At 40.6% G+C, this 14,963-nt stretch overlaps 1 protein-coding gene across 1 annotated transcript; it reads right to left on the bottom strand.

Annotated features, from left to right (window-relative positions):
* Positions 1-14,282: 14,282 nt before the first annotated feature.
* Positions 14,283-14,963, bottom strand: LOC148699386 (uncharacterized). Its single transcript, XM_088698897.1, has 2 exons — positions 14,748-14,963; positions 14,283-14,624 (listed from the first exon to the last, which is right to left on the bottom strand). The coding sequence occupies exons 1-2, from the start codon at positions 14,961-14,963 to the stop codon at positions 14,283-14,285; spliced, it is 558 nt and encodes a 185-aa protein (XP_088555023.1).

Genomic DNA, 14,963 nt, shown 5'->3' with positions numbered 1-14,963 from the left:
TGCAAGGATGTCTAGCCTTCATTAGGCGCTTCATCTCTAACCTTGGTAGATGTTGTCAAGCCTTCAGTCAACTCATGATGTCACATCTCGGCCCAGGCCCCCACCACATCCCGAGCTCGACTCTACTATAGCACGATATTATCAGCTTTGGGCCCCGACCAAGCCCTCACGATTTTGTTTATGGGAACTCACACGAGAATTTCCTAGTGGGTCACCCATCATGGGATTGCTTTCGTGCGCTACTCGCTTAACTTCGGAGTTATGATGGAACCCAAAGCCAATGAGCTCCCAAAAGGCCTCGTGCTAGGTAAAGATGAGAATATACATATAAGGCTTTCAGGATCCACTTCCCTAGGCGATGTAGGATGTTACAATCCACCCCCCTTAGGGGCTCGACGTCCTCATTGGTACACATCTGGCCAAGGATTGGCTCTGATACCAAATTGTCACATCTCGGCTCGAGCCCCCACCACATCCCTGGCTTGACTTTACCATAGCAGGATATTGTTCGTTTTGGGCCCCGACCACGCCCTCACGGTTTTGTTCCTAGGAACTCACACGAGAACTTCCTAGTGGGTCACCCATCATGGGATTGCTCTCGCGCGCTACTCGTTTAACTTTGGAGTTCCGATGGAACCCGAAGCCAGTAAGCTCCCAAAAGGCCTCATGCTAGGTAAAAATGGGAATATACATATAAGGCTTACAAGATCCACTCCCCTGGGCAATGTGGGATGTTATACATGAAGAAGGACACTCCATACATATAGGATGACGCATGTCGCAATGCCTTCGAAAGCATAAAAAAGTACCTAGCAAGCCCACCGAAAATGCTTACATCATGCATGTGATGAACGCAATACTACCCAGCTTATGCTCTGATACCAAATTGTCACACCTCGACTCGGAATGTCCACTAGGACTCCTAATCAAGCTGTGTTGGCCGACACCTGGAAGGTGACAAAGCCATAAAGTGTAGTGATGTGGAAAATGTGAATAAATTTAAACCTAAAAGTGCCTAAAGACAAGAGTGCGTTGTGAGCATGAATGAACCCCTTTCACATGCGACGTCAGAGCATAAGTAAAGTACAGTAGTGTGGGTAAGGATCATACCCTCAGAGGTAGCCACCTATACTGAGTTTCGCTAAGAATCCTCGTCGATACGAACTTTAAGTAGCTAAAACTTGGAAGGGCAAAAAACAAGGGTGAGTGGGCTTGAAAAAAAAGTTTTAATAAAAACCTTTTGAAAACATTATAACTCCTCGTTGTAAAACCCGTATAGTTTCCAGAAAATAATACTACATATATACATGCGAAAACCAATGCACAAGGCCAATAAAAACTGAAGTACGCCATGTCATAACATTTCAGCACTAAAAGATGTAAGCCATGTGTGAAATCAATATAAAATAATATGCCAGTCGGAGTCAACTAACGAACTCATAAACATATGCTTGCATACATGCTCAAGTACTACGATCACGTGAAGGCTGTGCGAATAATCGCGAGTTACCTACGAGTCGGAACCACCTATTATGGTTTGTACGACAGGGCTATGCACCAAACTTGGATCCAAGGTGAGCATGCGGTACGAGAGTGAAGGACTGTGCCTTGGCCACAGGTGGGAGCACTAACACCAGGGTACAAGATAATGAGCCCAAAATGCATCACAGTATAAACATACATAATACAACTAATACCATCATGATGTGCTCACATGAAGCTTACCTGGGCCTCCGCATCCTCATCCAATACTATGCATAACTATACTAACGCAATACTAACACGTAATACACACATGACATGGCATTTAAATGTGTTCATTTAAAACAGTTTTTGGGAATTGTAAGCATATATACATTTATAGAAAACAAAAGCCCACTCACCTGGAGTCCACGCTACAACATCCTAGTACAAATATTAAGGCGTCATGAACGATCATCGCCTAAAACAAATATTCAGTCGCATCTCAGAACTCTTATCAACAGAACTCATAACTTAGATAAAACACATCCCCAATGACGTTCTAGAATGATTTGTGACCCATTGACCAAAAGTCAATCGTCGTTCAAAGGTTGACGGTAAGGTCTATAATCCTACGTAACTTGTTCCGGAAGATCCGCATCTAGGATTTTCGATTCGTAATTTCCAAAGATCCACATTATGCTTCTAGAATAACATATTAAAATATGACCACGATCAGACAGTCGGATCTCCACCACTTACAAATTCATGTGGCGGTCAATTAGCCAATCAACTGTGAAACTACATTAAAACATTAGAATTTCACTAAATGGATGTTAAAAATGGATTCAGAATGTCGAATTACCCTAAGTTAGATACTGGGTCAAAACCCAAAAAGAATCAACAAAAGTCAACAATCAATGCCGGGAATATTCCAAAGAATATCCCTCTTCTTCAACCTCTTTGATCGTCGGATTCTGCAGATTTTCTAGCAATCTTTAGAACTCTATATCTCACTCATTTCTCAACCAAATTTGACCCATAATATACCAAAACGAAGTTAGAGAAGTGTAGAACAAGATTATACCTGCTTGGAGTCCAAATGGTGGCCAGAGGTGGCCGGAAAATGGTCTAAAACTCGAGCAAATTAAGTGATTCAAAAATGAAAAATCATAGTTTGGAATGAGACGAACGGACTATTACCTTTCTCGACGGCTAACTCGCCATGTTTTGGCCGGAAAATGGTTTGGAAGGTCATGGGTTCGCCAGAAACTAGGCAAACCTTAAATTGTTATAACTTTCTCTTTTTTCAACCAAATCACACGATCCAAACATGAAAATTTATCTAATCGACGACATGAATCGATTTATACCTGTTTTGATTTCAAAAGATGGCTGAAAATTGTCAGAATCATGCCTAGAAGTCTCGGCCCAAAACCTTGTTCTTCGAACTCATGTTTCGGGTTCGTTCTCAATGAAACAAAAATCACAATGGAGTTTATGGTGGTGAGGACATGCAGATAATGGTGGTTTTGGTGTTCAACAAGCCAAAATTTTGGTGGTGGTGGTGGTGTCTCTCACAGGAAGAAAGGGAAAGCCGAGATAGAGTGAGAGAACTCTCAAGAGAAAGAGAGAACGAGAGAGAAAAGTGAGGAAAGAGAGAAAGTTCCAGATTTTTTGGGTGCCCACATGGCACTCACCCAATAGTTAGACAAAAATATCACATGCCTAATTAATTATCAATTTACCAAAATATCCTCGACGTTCAAAACCTCATAAAATCTTCGTTATAATTCTAAATCACATTCTGTTTGCGCCCACGCATTCGTACCGACGAATACTACGAGGATACGACAAGAAAATAGATCTTACATGACACAACAAGGTGGTCAAAGAAAGTCAATGCATTTGCCACAAAGGGCATTTTTGTAAATTCAATTATTAAAATTATAAAAACCGTAAAATTGGGAACGGGTCGTTACAATCTACCTTGGTAGGGGAATTCTTCACTTATAATTTAGAGGTGTTCACCAAAATAATTTTCTAAATGGTCGATAAGCTGACTAAGTCACTCAAGACTTAGAAAAAGCTAATACATTTTTCGTATTCAATGAGGTGGCAAGATTTGACATTTAGGTTCAAGAATCAAGAATGCTTACATCACGAGTGTGATGAATGCAATACTGCCCAACTTATGCTCTGATACCAAACTGACACACCCCCACTCGGAATGTCCACTTGGACTTCGAATCAAGCTGTGTTGACCGACACCTGGAAGGTGAAGAAGCCATAAAGTGTAGTGATGTGGAAAATGTTAATAAATTTAAACCAAAAGGTGCCTAAAGACAAGAGTGTGTTGTGAGCACGAATAAACCCATTTCGCACGCGACGTCAGAGCATAAGTAAAGTACAGTAGTGTGGGTAAGGATCATATCCTCAGAGGTAGCCACCTATACTGAGATTCGCCTAGAATCCTTGTCGATCCAAACTTTCAGCAACTAAAAATTGGAGGGGCGAAAAACAAGGGTGAGTGGGCCTAAAAGTAAAGTTTTAATAAAAACCTTTTGAAAATATTATAACCCTTCGCTGTAAAATCCGTATAGTTTCCAAAAAATAATATTATGCATATATATACGAAAACTAATGCACAGGGCTAGTAAAAACTGAAGTATGCCATGTCACAACGTTTCAGCACTAAAAGATGTAAGCCAGGTGTGAAATCAATATAGAATATTATGCTAGTCGGAGTCAACTAACGTAACCTGTACGACTGGACCCATAACTCATCAACTTATGCCTGCACATGAGTCGGAGTCACCCACTGTGACCTGTACAATAGGGGTGGGTGTAAATAAGTATGCTCAAGAGCTATGATCACATGAAGGCTATGCGAATAATCACGGGTCAACTACAAGTCGGAACCACCTATTCTGGTACATACAATAGGGTTATGCACCAAACTTGGATCCAAGTTGAGCGTTCGGTGCGGGAGGTGAACATCACGTGAAGGACTGCGCCCTGCCCACAGGTGGGAGCACTAAAACCGGGGTGCAGGATAATGAGCCCAAAATGCATCACAGTATAACCATACACAATACAACTAATACCATCATGATGTACTCACTTGAAGCTTACCTGGGCCTTCACATCCTCATTTAATACTATGCATAACTATACTAACGCAATACTAACACGTAATGCACACATGACATGGCATTTAAAACATGTGTTCATTTAAAACAATTTCTAGGAATCGTAAGCATATATACATATATGGAAAACGAAAGCCCACTCATATGGAGTCCACGCTACAACTCCCCAGCATAAATATCGAGGTGTCACGAACGATCGTCGCTTAGAACAACTATTCAGTCACATCTCAGAATTCTTATTGATAGAACTCGTAACTTACATAAAACACATCCCTAAGGATGTTCTAGAATGATTTGTGACCCATTGACCAAAAGTCAACCATCGATCAAAGGTCGACGGTAGGGTCTATAATCCTACGTAACTCGTTCCAAAAGATCCACATCTCGGATTTCCGATCCATAACTTCCAAAGATCCACATTATGCTTCTACAATAACATACTAAAATCTTACCACGATCCGACGGCCGGATCTCTGCCACTCACAAATTCATGTCGAGGTCAATTAGCCGATCAACTATGAAACTACATTAAAACATTAGAATTTCAATAAATGGATGTCAAAAATAGATTCAGAACGTCAAATTACTGTAAGTTAGATCATGCGTCAAAACCCAAAAAGAATCAACAAAAGTCAACAGTCAATGCAGGGAATATTCCAAAGAATATTCCTCTTCTTCAACCTCTTTGGCAATCTTTAGAACTCCATATCTCACTCGTTTCTAAACCAAATTCGACCTATAATATACCAAAATGAAGTTAGAGAAGTGTAGAACAAGATTATATGTGCTTGGAGTCCAAAAGGTGGCCGGAGGTGGCCAGAAAATGGTTGGAAAGATGGCTGTCCGTAGAAAAAAAAAAACTGGGTTCTCGTCAAAATTTCTGGGCAACTTTTAAATGTCCATAACTTTGTCAATGCTTAAGGAAATTGAGTGATTCAAAAGCGAAAATCATAGTTTGGAACGAGACGAACAAATTGGTACCTTTCCCGATGGCTAACTTGCCGTGTTTTGGCCGAAAAATGGTTTGGAAGGTCACGGGTTCACCGGAAACTGGACAAACCTTTCCCGATGGCATGAAAATTTATGTAATCAACGATAGGAATCAATTTTTAAATGTTTTAAGTTCAAAAGATGGCTGAAAATTGTCTAAATCACGCCTATAAGTCTCGGCCCAAAACCTTATTCTTCAAACTCATGTTTCAGGTTCGTTCTCAATGATACAAAAATCACAATGGAGTTTATGGTGGTGAGGACATGCAGATAATGGTGGTTTTGGTGTTCAACAAGCCAAAATTTTGGCGGTGGTGGTGGTTTGTCTCACGGGAAGAAAGGGAGAGCTGAGATAGAGTGAGAGAACTCTCGAGAAAAAGAGAGAACAGAAGAGAAAAGTGAGGAGAGAGTGAGAGAGTGAGAGTTCCAGAATTTTTGGGTGCCCACGTGGCGCTCACCCAATAGTTAGACCAAAATATCCTCGACATTCAAAACCTCATAAAATCTTTGTTATAATTCCGAATCACTTTCTGTTTGCGCCCACGCGTTCGTAGCGATGAATGCTACAAGGATACACCAAGAAAATGGATCTTACATGACACGACAAGGTGGTCAAAGAAAGTCAACACATTTACTTCGAAGGGCATTTTCGTAAATTCACTTTCTAAAATTATAAAAACCTTAAAATTGGGAACGAATCATTAGAAAATCATTTCACACCCAGATACTGAAGCTTTGAAATTCTGAAGCTGTCAAGCACTCAAACCTATCAAACACTCAAACACTCAAGAAGACTTAGAAAATCCTTCGTGTTCTTCGTCAAATCCCGTGAAGAACCACCAAGCACCTCTACACATGCCGGTTCCTCCATTACTAAGAGCCAAAACCTTGCGGCATTCATTCATCCAAGATCAAGTCATTGCGACCCTTAGATCAACAACACTGCACTGTAATAGATTTCGGAGATTGAATTAGAGGATCAAGTTGTAAAGAGATTGTAACCCTACAAATTCATTAATACAAACTATCTATTTTGTACACATGTTCTTGTCTCATTTGTCACAGGATTTTTGTGTATACAAATTTGGCATGCCCAGTGGGACAATCTCTGCCTCTCATCTCTTTCTTTGTTTAAGAAATCCAAATACACTTCTAAACATAATGGCATCAAAGAAGGGACAAGCTGTTCGTGCAACCAAGGGAAGGAGCCTGAACATTTCTACCGCGAACGAAGAATCCTTTGGTGTCACGACCCAGAGCAAGGCCAAGGCAGTCGCCACTCTTCAACATGCTACGTCAAAGTTGGTGCCGCTGAGGGAGCAAGGGGAGCATCAAAGGCACGCACCCATCATCAACATAGCCTCACTGGGGGCACCGGAGCATGTTGCTATGGCACCTAGGGTGGCATCCCAAAGTGGCTAGCGGGATTCTTTGTTTTCGAAGAACTCGAGGGAGTGCTCCTTATCACTGGGTTTAGACGCGGACTCAAGCGCATGATCCTACCACGAATCACCATCTAACAACCATCGCACGAAAACTTCGCCAGTACCCTCGATGTTTGTAGAAGAGTCCCATTCTTGGGTTGCGCAAGTCATGACCATCAGCACCATCTTTATTGAGAAACAACTTGCACAGATGAACGAGGTGATCGCAAAACTGCCAAATACTGTTGAGGAGAAAGACGTGCAGATCGCTACACTCATGAGTAGGTTAGAATCGCAACATGATGGAGAAGTCGACCCTGACCCAAAGAAGAATTAGCATGACGAAGTGTCTGGCGAGGGAGAAACGCATCATGTGGACAAAGCTGGAAAGAAACAAAAGCTAGAGTCCGAAGCTACATTAATAGGCTCTCTTTCCATCTAACAACTTCAAGACATGATCACAAACACCATCAAGGCACAATATGGAAGCACTTCGAGGGATGCACTGATGTACTCGAAGCTATACACCAAGCAGATTGATAACTTGTGAATGTCGATGGGGTACCAACCACCAAAGTTCATGCAGTTTGACTGAAAAGGGAACCCAAAGCAAGACATCGCTCATTTCGTTGAAACTTGCAACAACACTGGGACGGAATGAGACTACCTCATAAAGCAGTTTGTCCACTCTCTAAAGGGGAATGCGTTTAATTGGTACACGGAACTAGAGCCCGAGTCTATCAACAACTAGGAGCAATTGGTGCGGGAGTTCTTAAACTGTTTCTACAGTACTCTTCGCACTGTTAACATGATGGAGCTTATAAGTACAAAGCAGTGAAAGGATGAGCCAATCGTTAACTACATCAACCGATGGCGTACTTTAAGTCTCGATTGCAAAGACAAACTCTTGGAGGTCTTCTCGATCGAGATGTGCGTACAAGGCATGCATTGGGGATTACACTACATTTTTTAAGGCATTAAGCCCCGAACCTTCGAAAAGTTGGCTACCCGCGCCCATGACATGGAGTTGAGCATCACCAATCATGGAAAGAAAGAGTCGTTCGCCGATTATAAGAAAGACAAATTCTTTGGGCATAAAATGGAAAAATCTGTGAAGGAGCTTGCCAAGGAAGCAATGGTGGTCAGCACAACTCTCGTCAAAATCTCCAGAAAGGACAAAAAGAATGAGGTGAAGCTGAACGAACCTTTTCATGATCAAGAAAGGTACAAACACACTTTAAAGGGGCTTGAGGAGAGGACTTACCCGTTCCTCGACACTGATATGGCTACCATGTTGGAGGATTTACTCGACAAAAAGGTGATCAATTTATCCGAGTGCAAACGTCCTAAAGAGATAAATCGTATTGACAACCCAAGATATTGCAAGAACTACCGCGTCATCAGTCATTCGGTTAAAAAGTGCTTTGTACTAAAAGATCTCATCATGAAGTTGGCCCAAGAAGGAAAGATTAAGCTAGACTTCGAAAAAGAGGTAGCGGCAAATACAACAAGCGTTATACTTGAACCCCTTGATCATGTGGCTCTCCTTGTACCACCAATTATGTCATGGCCGCAGTCACCAAAGGTAAAGTCTAAAGTGGTTATGCAGGCAAAGCAAGCACCATTGACAGAGTAAGCTATCTCAACGTTGTTAACCTCATTACACACAAGAAAGAGTTTATGGTTCAAAAGCCGCAAACTTTTGTGTTTGATCGCATCAATGGTCAAGTTTGGACTCCAGTCTTCAATCGACTCAGTGGACCGGCCTTTCGAGGTTTTATGTTTAACAGGTTGACCAACCTTGCTGGACAGGAAAACGCAACTAGTTTTCCCCCACGAAGGTCAGCTTTGGAGAGACTCAAAGTTGCAAATGAGCCTTATGAGGAAAAGCAACTGATATTAGAAGGAAAGAGACTCGTTGACCTAGCCAAGGGTGATAAACTTTGCAGTCTAATTCCTTCACACATGAAACATCGTTCAATATTAGATGTGAGTATAGATGGTCAGTTGAAGGTGAAACGACGCACAATCATATACACAGGCCAATCCTCGAACCAAAAAACCTCAGAGGATAATGAAGATGAGATGGTCCAAGCCGTCTACCACGTCGCAGTCGAAGAGGTCGACGGAGAAGATGTTAAGGAAGTTCCACCACTTGAGAACGAGGGGCAAGCAACCATTAACAACTTAAAGAAAACTTTGCCACGTTTGAAGCAATGCTACGCTTGAGAAGAAGACATGCTCCTGGCCCGCAAGAGCCTAAACTACGTACGGCACCTAAAAAAAAATCCATTAAAAAAAAAGAACAAAAAAAAAATGTCCGTTGAATTGAAAACTCGAAAGGGTACCTCAAGTAAAAGTTAGGACAGAAAAAAAAAAAAAAAAAAAAAAAAAAAAAAAAAACAAAACAAAACAAAACAAAAACAAAAACAAAACAACAACAAACAAACAAACATATTTGAACTACATTATGACTTGATCTCTCTTTTGGAAGGGTACGTAGGTAGCTCGAAAAACAAAACTCGAGTTCAGTCACATAAAAATGAAAAATAAATGTTCCAACCCTTGAGATGAAGATGCAAGATCAAACCATCACTCTGAGACTAGGTATTTGAAGTTGTGCAGCTAAATCATGCGCAACCTTTCCAATGTCTTCCATGCATCAATGTCCTCCACAAATGAGCACTCTCCATTGTGATGAGTAGCACTCCCTTGTGGCAATCACATTCCTTTGTGGCGAGCACACTCCCATGTGATGCGTAAACTCCTTTGCGGCGACTACACTCCCTTGCAGCAAGAAGCCACCCCTGCAACAGGTAACTCCTTTACAGTGAGCAGCCTCCCTTGCAACAACAGCAGTAGGCGTCGTAGAACCAATACCAAAGACCGCAGCAAACCCAAAAAGGGAACCGCCATCTACAGTTTGGAAATTGCACTCGAAGACAGTAGTAGTAGCAGGCATCACAGAACCAATACTGAAGACTACAACAAACCTAAAAGAAAGAGTCGCCACCTACGGTTTGGAAACTCCACTTGAAGATGGCACGCAAATGTCTTGAGACAGCAGCAACGGGCGTCGCAAAACCAATACTGAAGACCGCAACAAACCCAAAAAAAGGATCCGCCACCTACGGTTTGGAAACTGCGCTCGAAGACGGCACGCAGACTTGATTCACTAACTACAGAAACTTGCAGAAAGCCGCCACCTACTAGTGGAAACTACACTCACAAACGACATGCGGGCTTGAGAGGCAAAAGGTAGAAATTAAGGACGGCATAGAAAAGTGATGTAAAACTCCACGAGCGTTGTTACTCGCAAATTTTTAAAAAAGAAAAAAAAGGTATCTAAAGAATGAGCAAAATTTAAAAAAAAAAATCCACAAAAAGACAAATATATATATATATATATAATATATTATGTAGTCAGCGCAACAATCAGTGTGAGAGCAAATCTTTTCATTGGATTAGGGCCTAAATTTGTAAAGGCAAGGCAGCAAGCAACGCGCTTAAAAAAGGCAGTGCATGGCAAAGCAAGAAGTCATGGTGAGTGGCAAACAGTGAGTAGCATCACAACAACGAACGAAGAATGCAACAAGAACCAGCAAGTAATAGGAGCAGCGATTGTTTTGTAGGGACGAACTCACATCATCGCAACGTCCACTTATCGGGGCATATGTGTCAGCCACAACTATCAACATTGTTGTCTATGCTGAATCGTCAAAGCATGTCCACCATTATTGGTTTGACATCGCCGTCACATTGCGGAGTCAATAAGTTGTCACTTCGGCTTTGTGCTGGCAATCGATACAGACGACATCTCCACCAAATCATGCATTGATGTGTTCACCTGCAACATAAAAAGAAAAAAAAAAAAACAAAAAAAGAGGGGATACTTTCAACATCAAATTGATGGTGCCATGTACCCTCAGACCCCTAGTGACATGAAACAGAAATCAACTTTTAGACAAAGATTTAGTATGAATATCTGCAATTTGATCCTGGCTACAAACATACTGAACTACAACCAAGTTTGCAAGAACTAACTCACGGATATAATGGTATCAATCTCTACATGCTTAGTTCGAGCATGAAAACCAAAGTCTTTGAGCACTTTGCTAAACCAAGTAACCTCTGCATCAATGTGAGTCAAGGACCTATACTCTACTTCAGTTGATGAACAAGCCATGGTGGATTGCTTCTTGGCACTCTAACTAATTAGATTTGCTCCTAGAAATACACAAGAACCACTTGTAGACCTTCTGTCATAGGGACAACTAGCCCAGTCTGCATCAGAGTAAGCTAACAAGTGCATAGAACCTTTCTTAAACCAAAGGCCATGAGTAATTGTACCTTTGAGAAATCTTAATATGCGTTTAGCTTCTTGCGTATGAATGACAGTAGATGCATGCATGAGCTGACAGACCTGGTTCACTGGAAAGGAAATGTCAGGCCTTGTCCAAATTAAGTATTAGAGAGCACCCACAAGAGATCAATATTCAGTTGGGTTGGCAAGTAATTCACCACTATGATCTAACTTGGAATAACTGAGAAAAGTACAGCATGGTTTAGCTCCATCCATGTTTATTTTCTTTAACAAATCAAACAGATACTTGCTTTGATGAAAAAACAAAGCATCAGTGGTTCTTTGAACTTCTAAACCTAGAAAGTAATGCAGTGACCCCATATCTTTGACAGGAAATAAAGTACATAATTTCTCTATAAACTACTTGCAGATATTAGTATCAGGTCCACTAACCAGAATATCATCAACATAGACTAGTATTATAACTAGAGTTGGAGCTTTAAGTACAAACAGAGATGCATCAGATGAAGATTGACTAAATCCCAGAGATTTGAGCGCTTGAAATAACTTGCCAAACCAAGCTCTTGGAGCTTGTTTGAGCCCATAGAAAGACTTTGTGAGCTTGCAAACATGATGTGGCTTGCTGGGATCTTGAAAACCAGGAGGTTATGTCATGAAAACATCTTCCTTTAAGTCACCATGCAGAAATGCATTACTTGTGTCTTGTTGATTGAGAAACCAGTTAAATTGGACAACAAATGATAACAAAAGCCTAATAGTGACAGGCTTTGTAACTGGACTAAAGGCTTCTTGATAGTCAAGACCTTCCTTTTAATGAAAACCCTTAGCAACAAGTCTTGCTTTATGTCTCTCAATAGATCCATCAGGATTCTTTTTAATTCTAAAAACCCATTTGCAACTAACTACATTTTGTGAAGGTGAGGAAGGAACAAGAGTCCAAGTACCAGTAGACAAGATAGCATTGAAATCATTTTGCATTGCCAATCTTTAATTTTCATACTTAGAAGCTTGAAGATAGGTATGAGGAATGATATCTATGGAAGGAGGAAAGGGATGCTTTGTGGCAGTGAAGACTTTAGGTTTATAAATGCCATTTTTGGATCTGGTAATCATAGGATGAACATTTGGTGCAAATTGAGAAGAATGTACATGGTGTTGAGGTTGCACAGTTTAAGGAGATGAACTTTGTTGTTCATATGAGGCAGGGTGTATAGACACAGTAGGCATAGGTACAGGCACAGGTGCATTAGGCATAGATGTAGAGGGCAAAGGAAAGTGGAGATCAATAAGGGATGACAGAGATGTGGAGTTATCAACAAATGCTGAAATGGGCATAACATCTTTAAAAGGAAATGTAACTTTATCAAATGTAACTTACCGTGAAATATCGATCCTATTGGTTTCCACATCTAAACATTTATAACCTTTGTATTGTAAGCTATAGCCCAAGAAAGCACACCTTTTGCTTTTCCCATCAAACTTAGAAGAAATATATGGTTTTAACCATGGATAGCAACTGCAACCAAAGACTCTAAGCTTAGAGTAATCTGGATATTTGTGAAACAACAACTCCCAAGGTGATTTGGTATTTCTAGATATAGGTAGCTTATTAATGAGATAAAGGATAATGGTAAAAGCTTCAACCTAATAGTGATGTGGGACACTGGATTTAACTAACAAAGTCTTAGCTGTCTCAACAAGGTGCATGTGTTTCCTCTTAACACAACCATTCTGTTCTAGTGTGTGTGGACAACTAAGTTGATACACAATGTCATGAGTATGAAGAAATAATTTAAACAGTAAGCTTGTAAATTTACTCCCTGAGTTCAAATGCAAGATCTTGATTTTATTGCCAACAAGATTCTCAACGTAAGCTTTGAACATTACAAAAGTAGAATACACATCTGATTTAGCCTTCAAAGGAAAACAGTAGTTATATTTGCTAAAATCATCAACTATGAGAAAATAATACCTAAAACCACTTACAGAAGTGACAGAGGCTCGTCCCCACATATCACAGTGTAAGAGTTCAAGAGACTGAGATGTTGATGTAGTTGATGTACCAAATTGCAGTTTGTGATTTTTAGCTATAGCACATTTGGAGCAAAAGAAATCAACAGATGTTGTACCTTGAAATAGCAAGCTTATTACTAGATAGTATTCTTCGAAATATAGTAGAAGAATGATGTCCCAGCCGACTGTGCCAAAGCTTGACTGAACATGTAGCACTAACTAGTACCGTAGAAGAACCAATGGACTGATCAATGGAAGAACAACTTTGCAAAGGGTAAAAACCATCTTTAACTGGATCCTGCAAAAGCGTTCTCATTGTAGAACGATCCTTTACAATAGAGCCATCAGAGTCAAGAGTTAAGGCATAGTAGTTATCCTTAAGAAATTGATAGGCAGATAACAGATTATGTTTCATCTGAGGAACATGAAGGACATTGCTCAATTTAAAAGTAGCATTGGATGAATGCAACGAAGAAGAACCAATATGGTGTATAGAGAGACCTTTACCATCACCTGTGTAAACTTTGTCCTTCCCAGTGTAAGGTGTTGGTGAAGAAATGTTGGCAATGTAATTGGTAATGTGAGAGGTAACCCCAGAATCTAGAAGCCAAGAGGGTGAAGGTTTAGAGCTACAATGAGCACATATTGCTACAAGCTTTGCAGGAGGAATCTTTCCAGAAATGTCAGGATTCATGCGATCAAAGTAGTCCATGGCTTTATGACTTGTAGATTCACAGATTTGACAAGTTACAGGATTTCCAGAAAATGATGAATGTCGAATTCTTGATTTTGACTGCGATTGAAGGAGTGTCCAGGATAATTACCTCTGTGACCACAATTGTTGTTGAAAAGGCCAGTATTGTGATGTTGATTGCCCTGATTAGTAGTCCTTCCACAATTAGAATGGAATCAAAAGGACTATGGAGGTTGAGCAACATAAGCTTGAGGTGGTGGAGTTGGAAGAATAGGCGGTTGAGATTGAATAGAAAACACCTGAAAAGGTTCAATGTTGGAAGAAAAAAGCTTCTTATGAAGAGACATTGAAAGCTTCTTTGTAAGTAAAAGGCTATGTAACTCATCCAAAGATGTGGAAAAGAGGCGTAACATGACAGAATCAATGAATGATTCGAATTCATCAAGTAATCCAGCAACAGTAGCGGCTATTAAATCGCGATCAGAGATAGGTGCACCAGCAGCAGAGAGAAAATCTAAGATTTCTTTCAGTTGTTGAAGATAATCCACCATAGATTGAGTGCCTTTCTGAATTACTTGAAGACGAGACCAAAGTTAATGGATATGAGCATCAGAGACACCACCGAAGCATTACTCAAGCTTAATCCAAAGATCTCGAGAAGAAGACACACCAATAGTGAAAGGAATTACATCTTCCGAGAGTGTAGAATTGAGCCAAATCAGAAGATTATGATCCTTTTCATACCATATCTCGAAGGCTAGATTAATGGAGCGATCAGGAAGAAATGGCGGTGGATATGTCTCAGTGCCGTCAACAATTCTGAGAAGTTTGTAGCGCCGGAGAATTGGTACAAACAGAGCACGCCATAGAAGGTAGTTGGATCTCTTGAGCTTAATTGGAACCAT

This window comes from Pyrus communis, chromosome 1, assembly GCF_041283825.1.
Source record: "Pyrus communis isolate YQ-2024b chromosome 1, ASM4128382v1, whole genome shotgun sequence".
In the NCBI taxonomy this organism is placed as follows: Eukaryota; Viridiplantae; Streptophyta; class Magnoliopsida; order Rosales; family Rosaceae; genus Pyrus; species Pyrus communis.
The sequence above is the reverse complement of the archived record's forward strand: the minus strand, read 5'-3'. Positions and strand labels throughout refer to the sequence as shown.

Excerpts from the sequence above, each read along its gene's own strand:
- LOC148699386 (XM_088698897.1), bottom strand. The coding sequence starts at position 14,963 with ATGGTTCCAATTAAGCTCAAGAGATCCAACTACCTTCTATGGCGTGCT. Across the intron at positions 14,625-14,747 it reads ATTCTACACTCTCGGAAGAT|AAAGGCACTCAATCTATGGT; the intron begins GTAATTCCTTTC and ends CAAGTAATTCAG.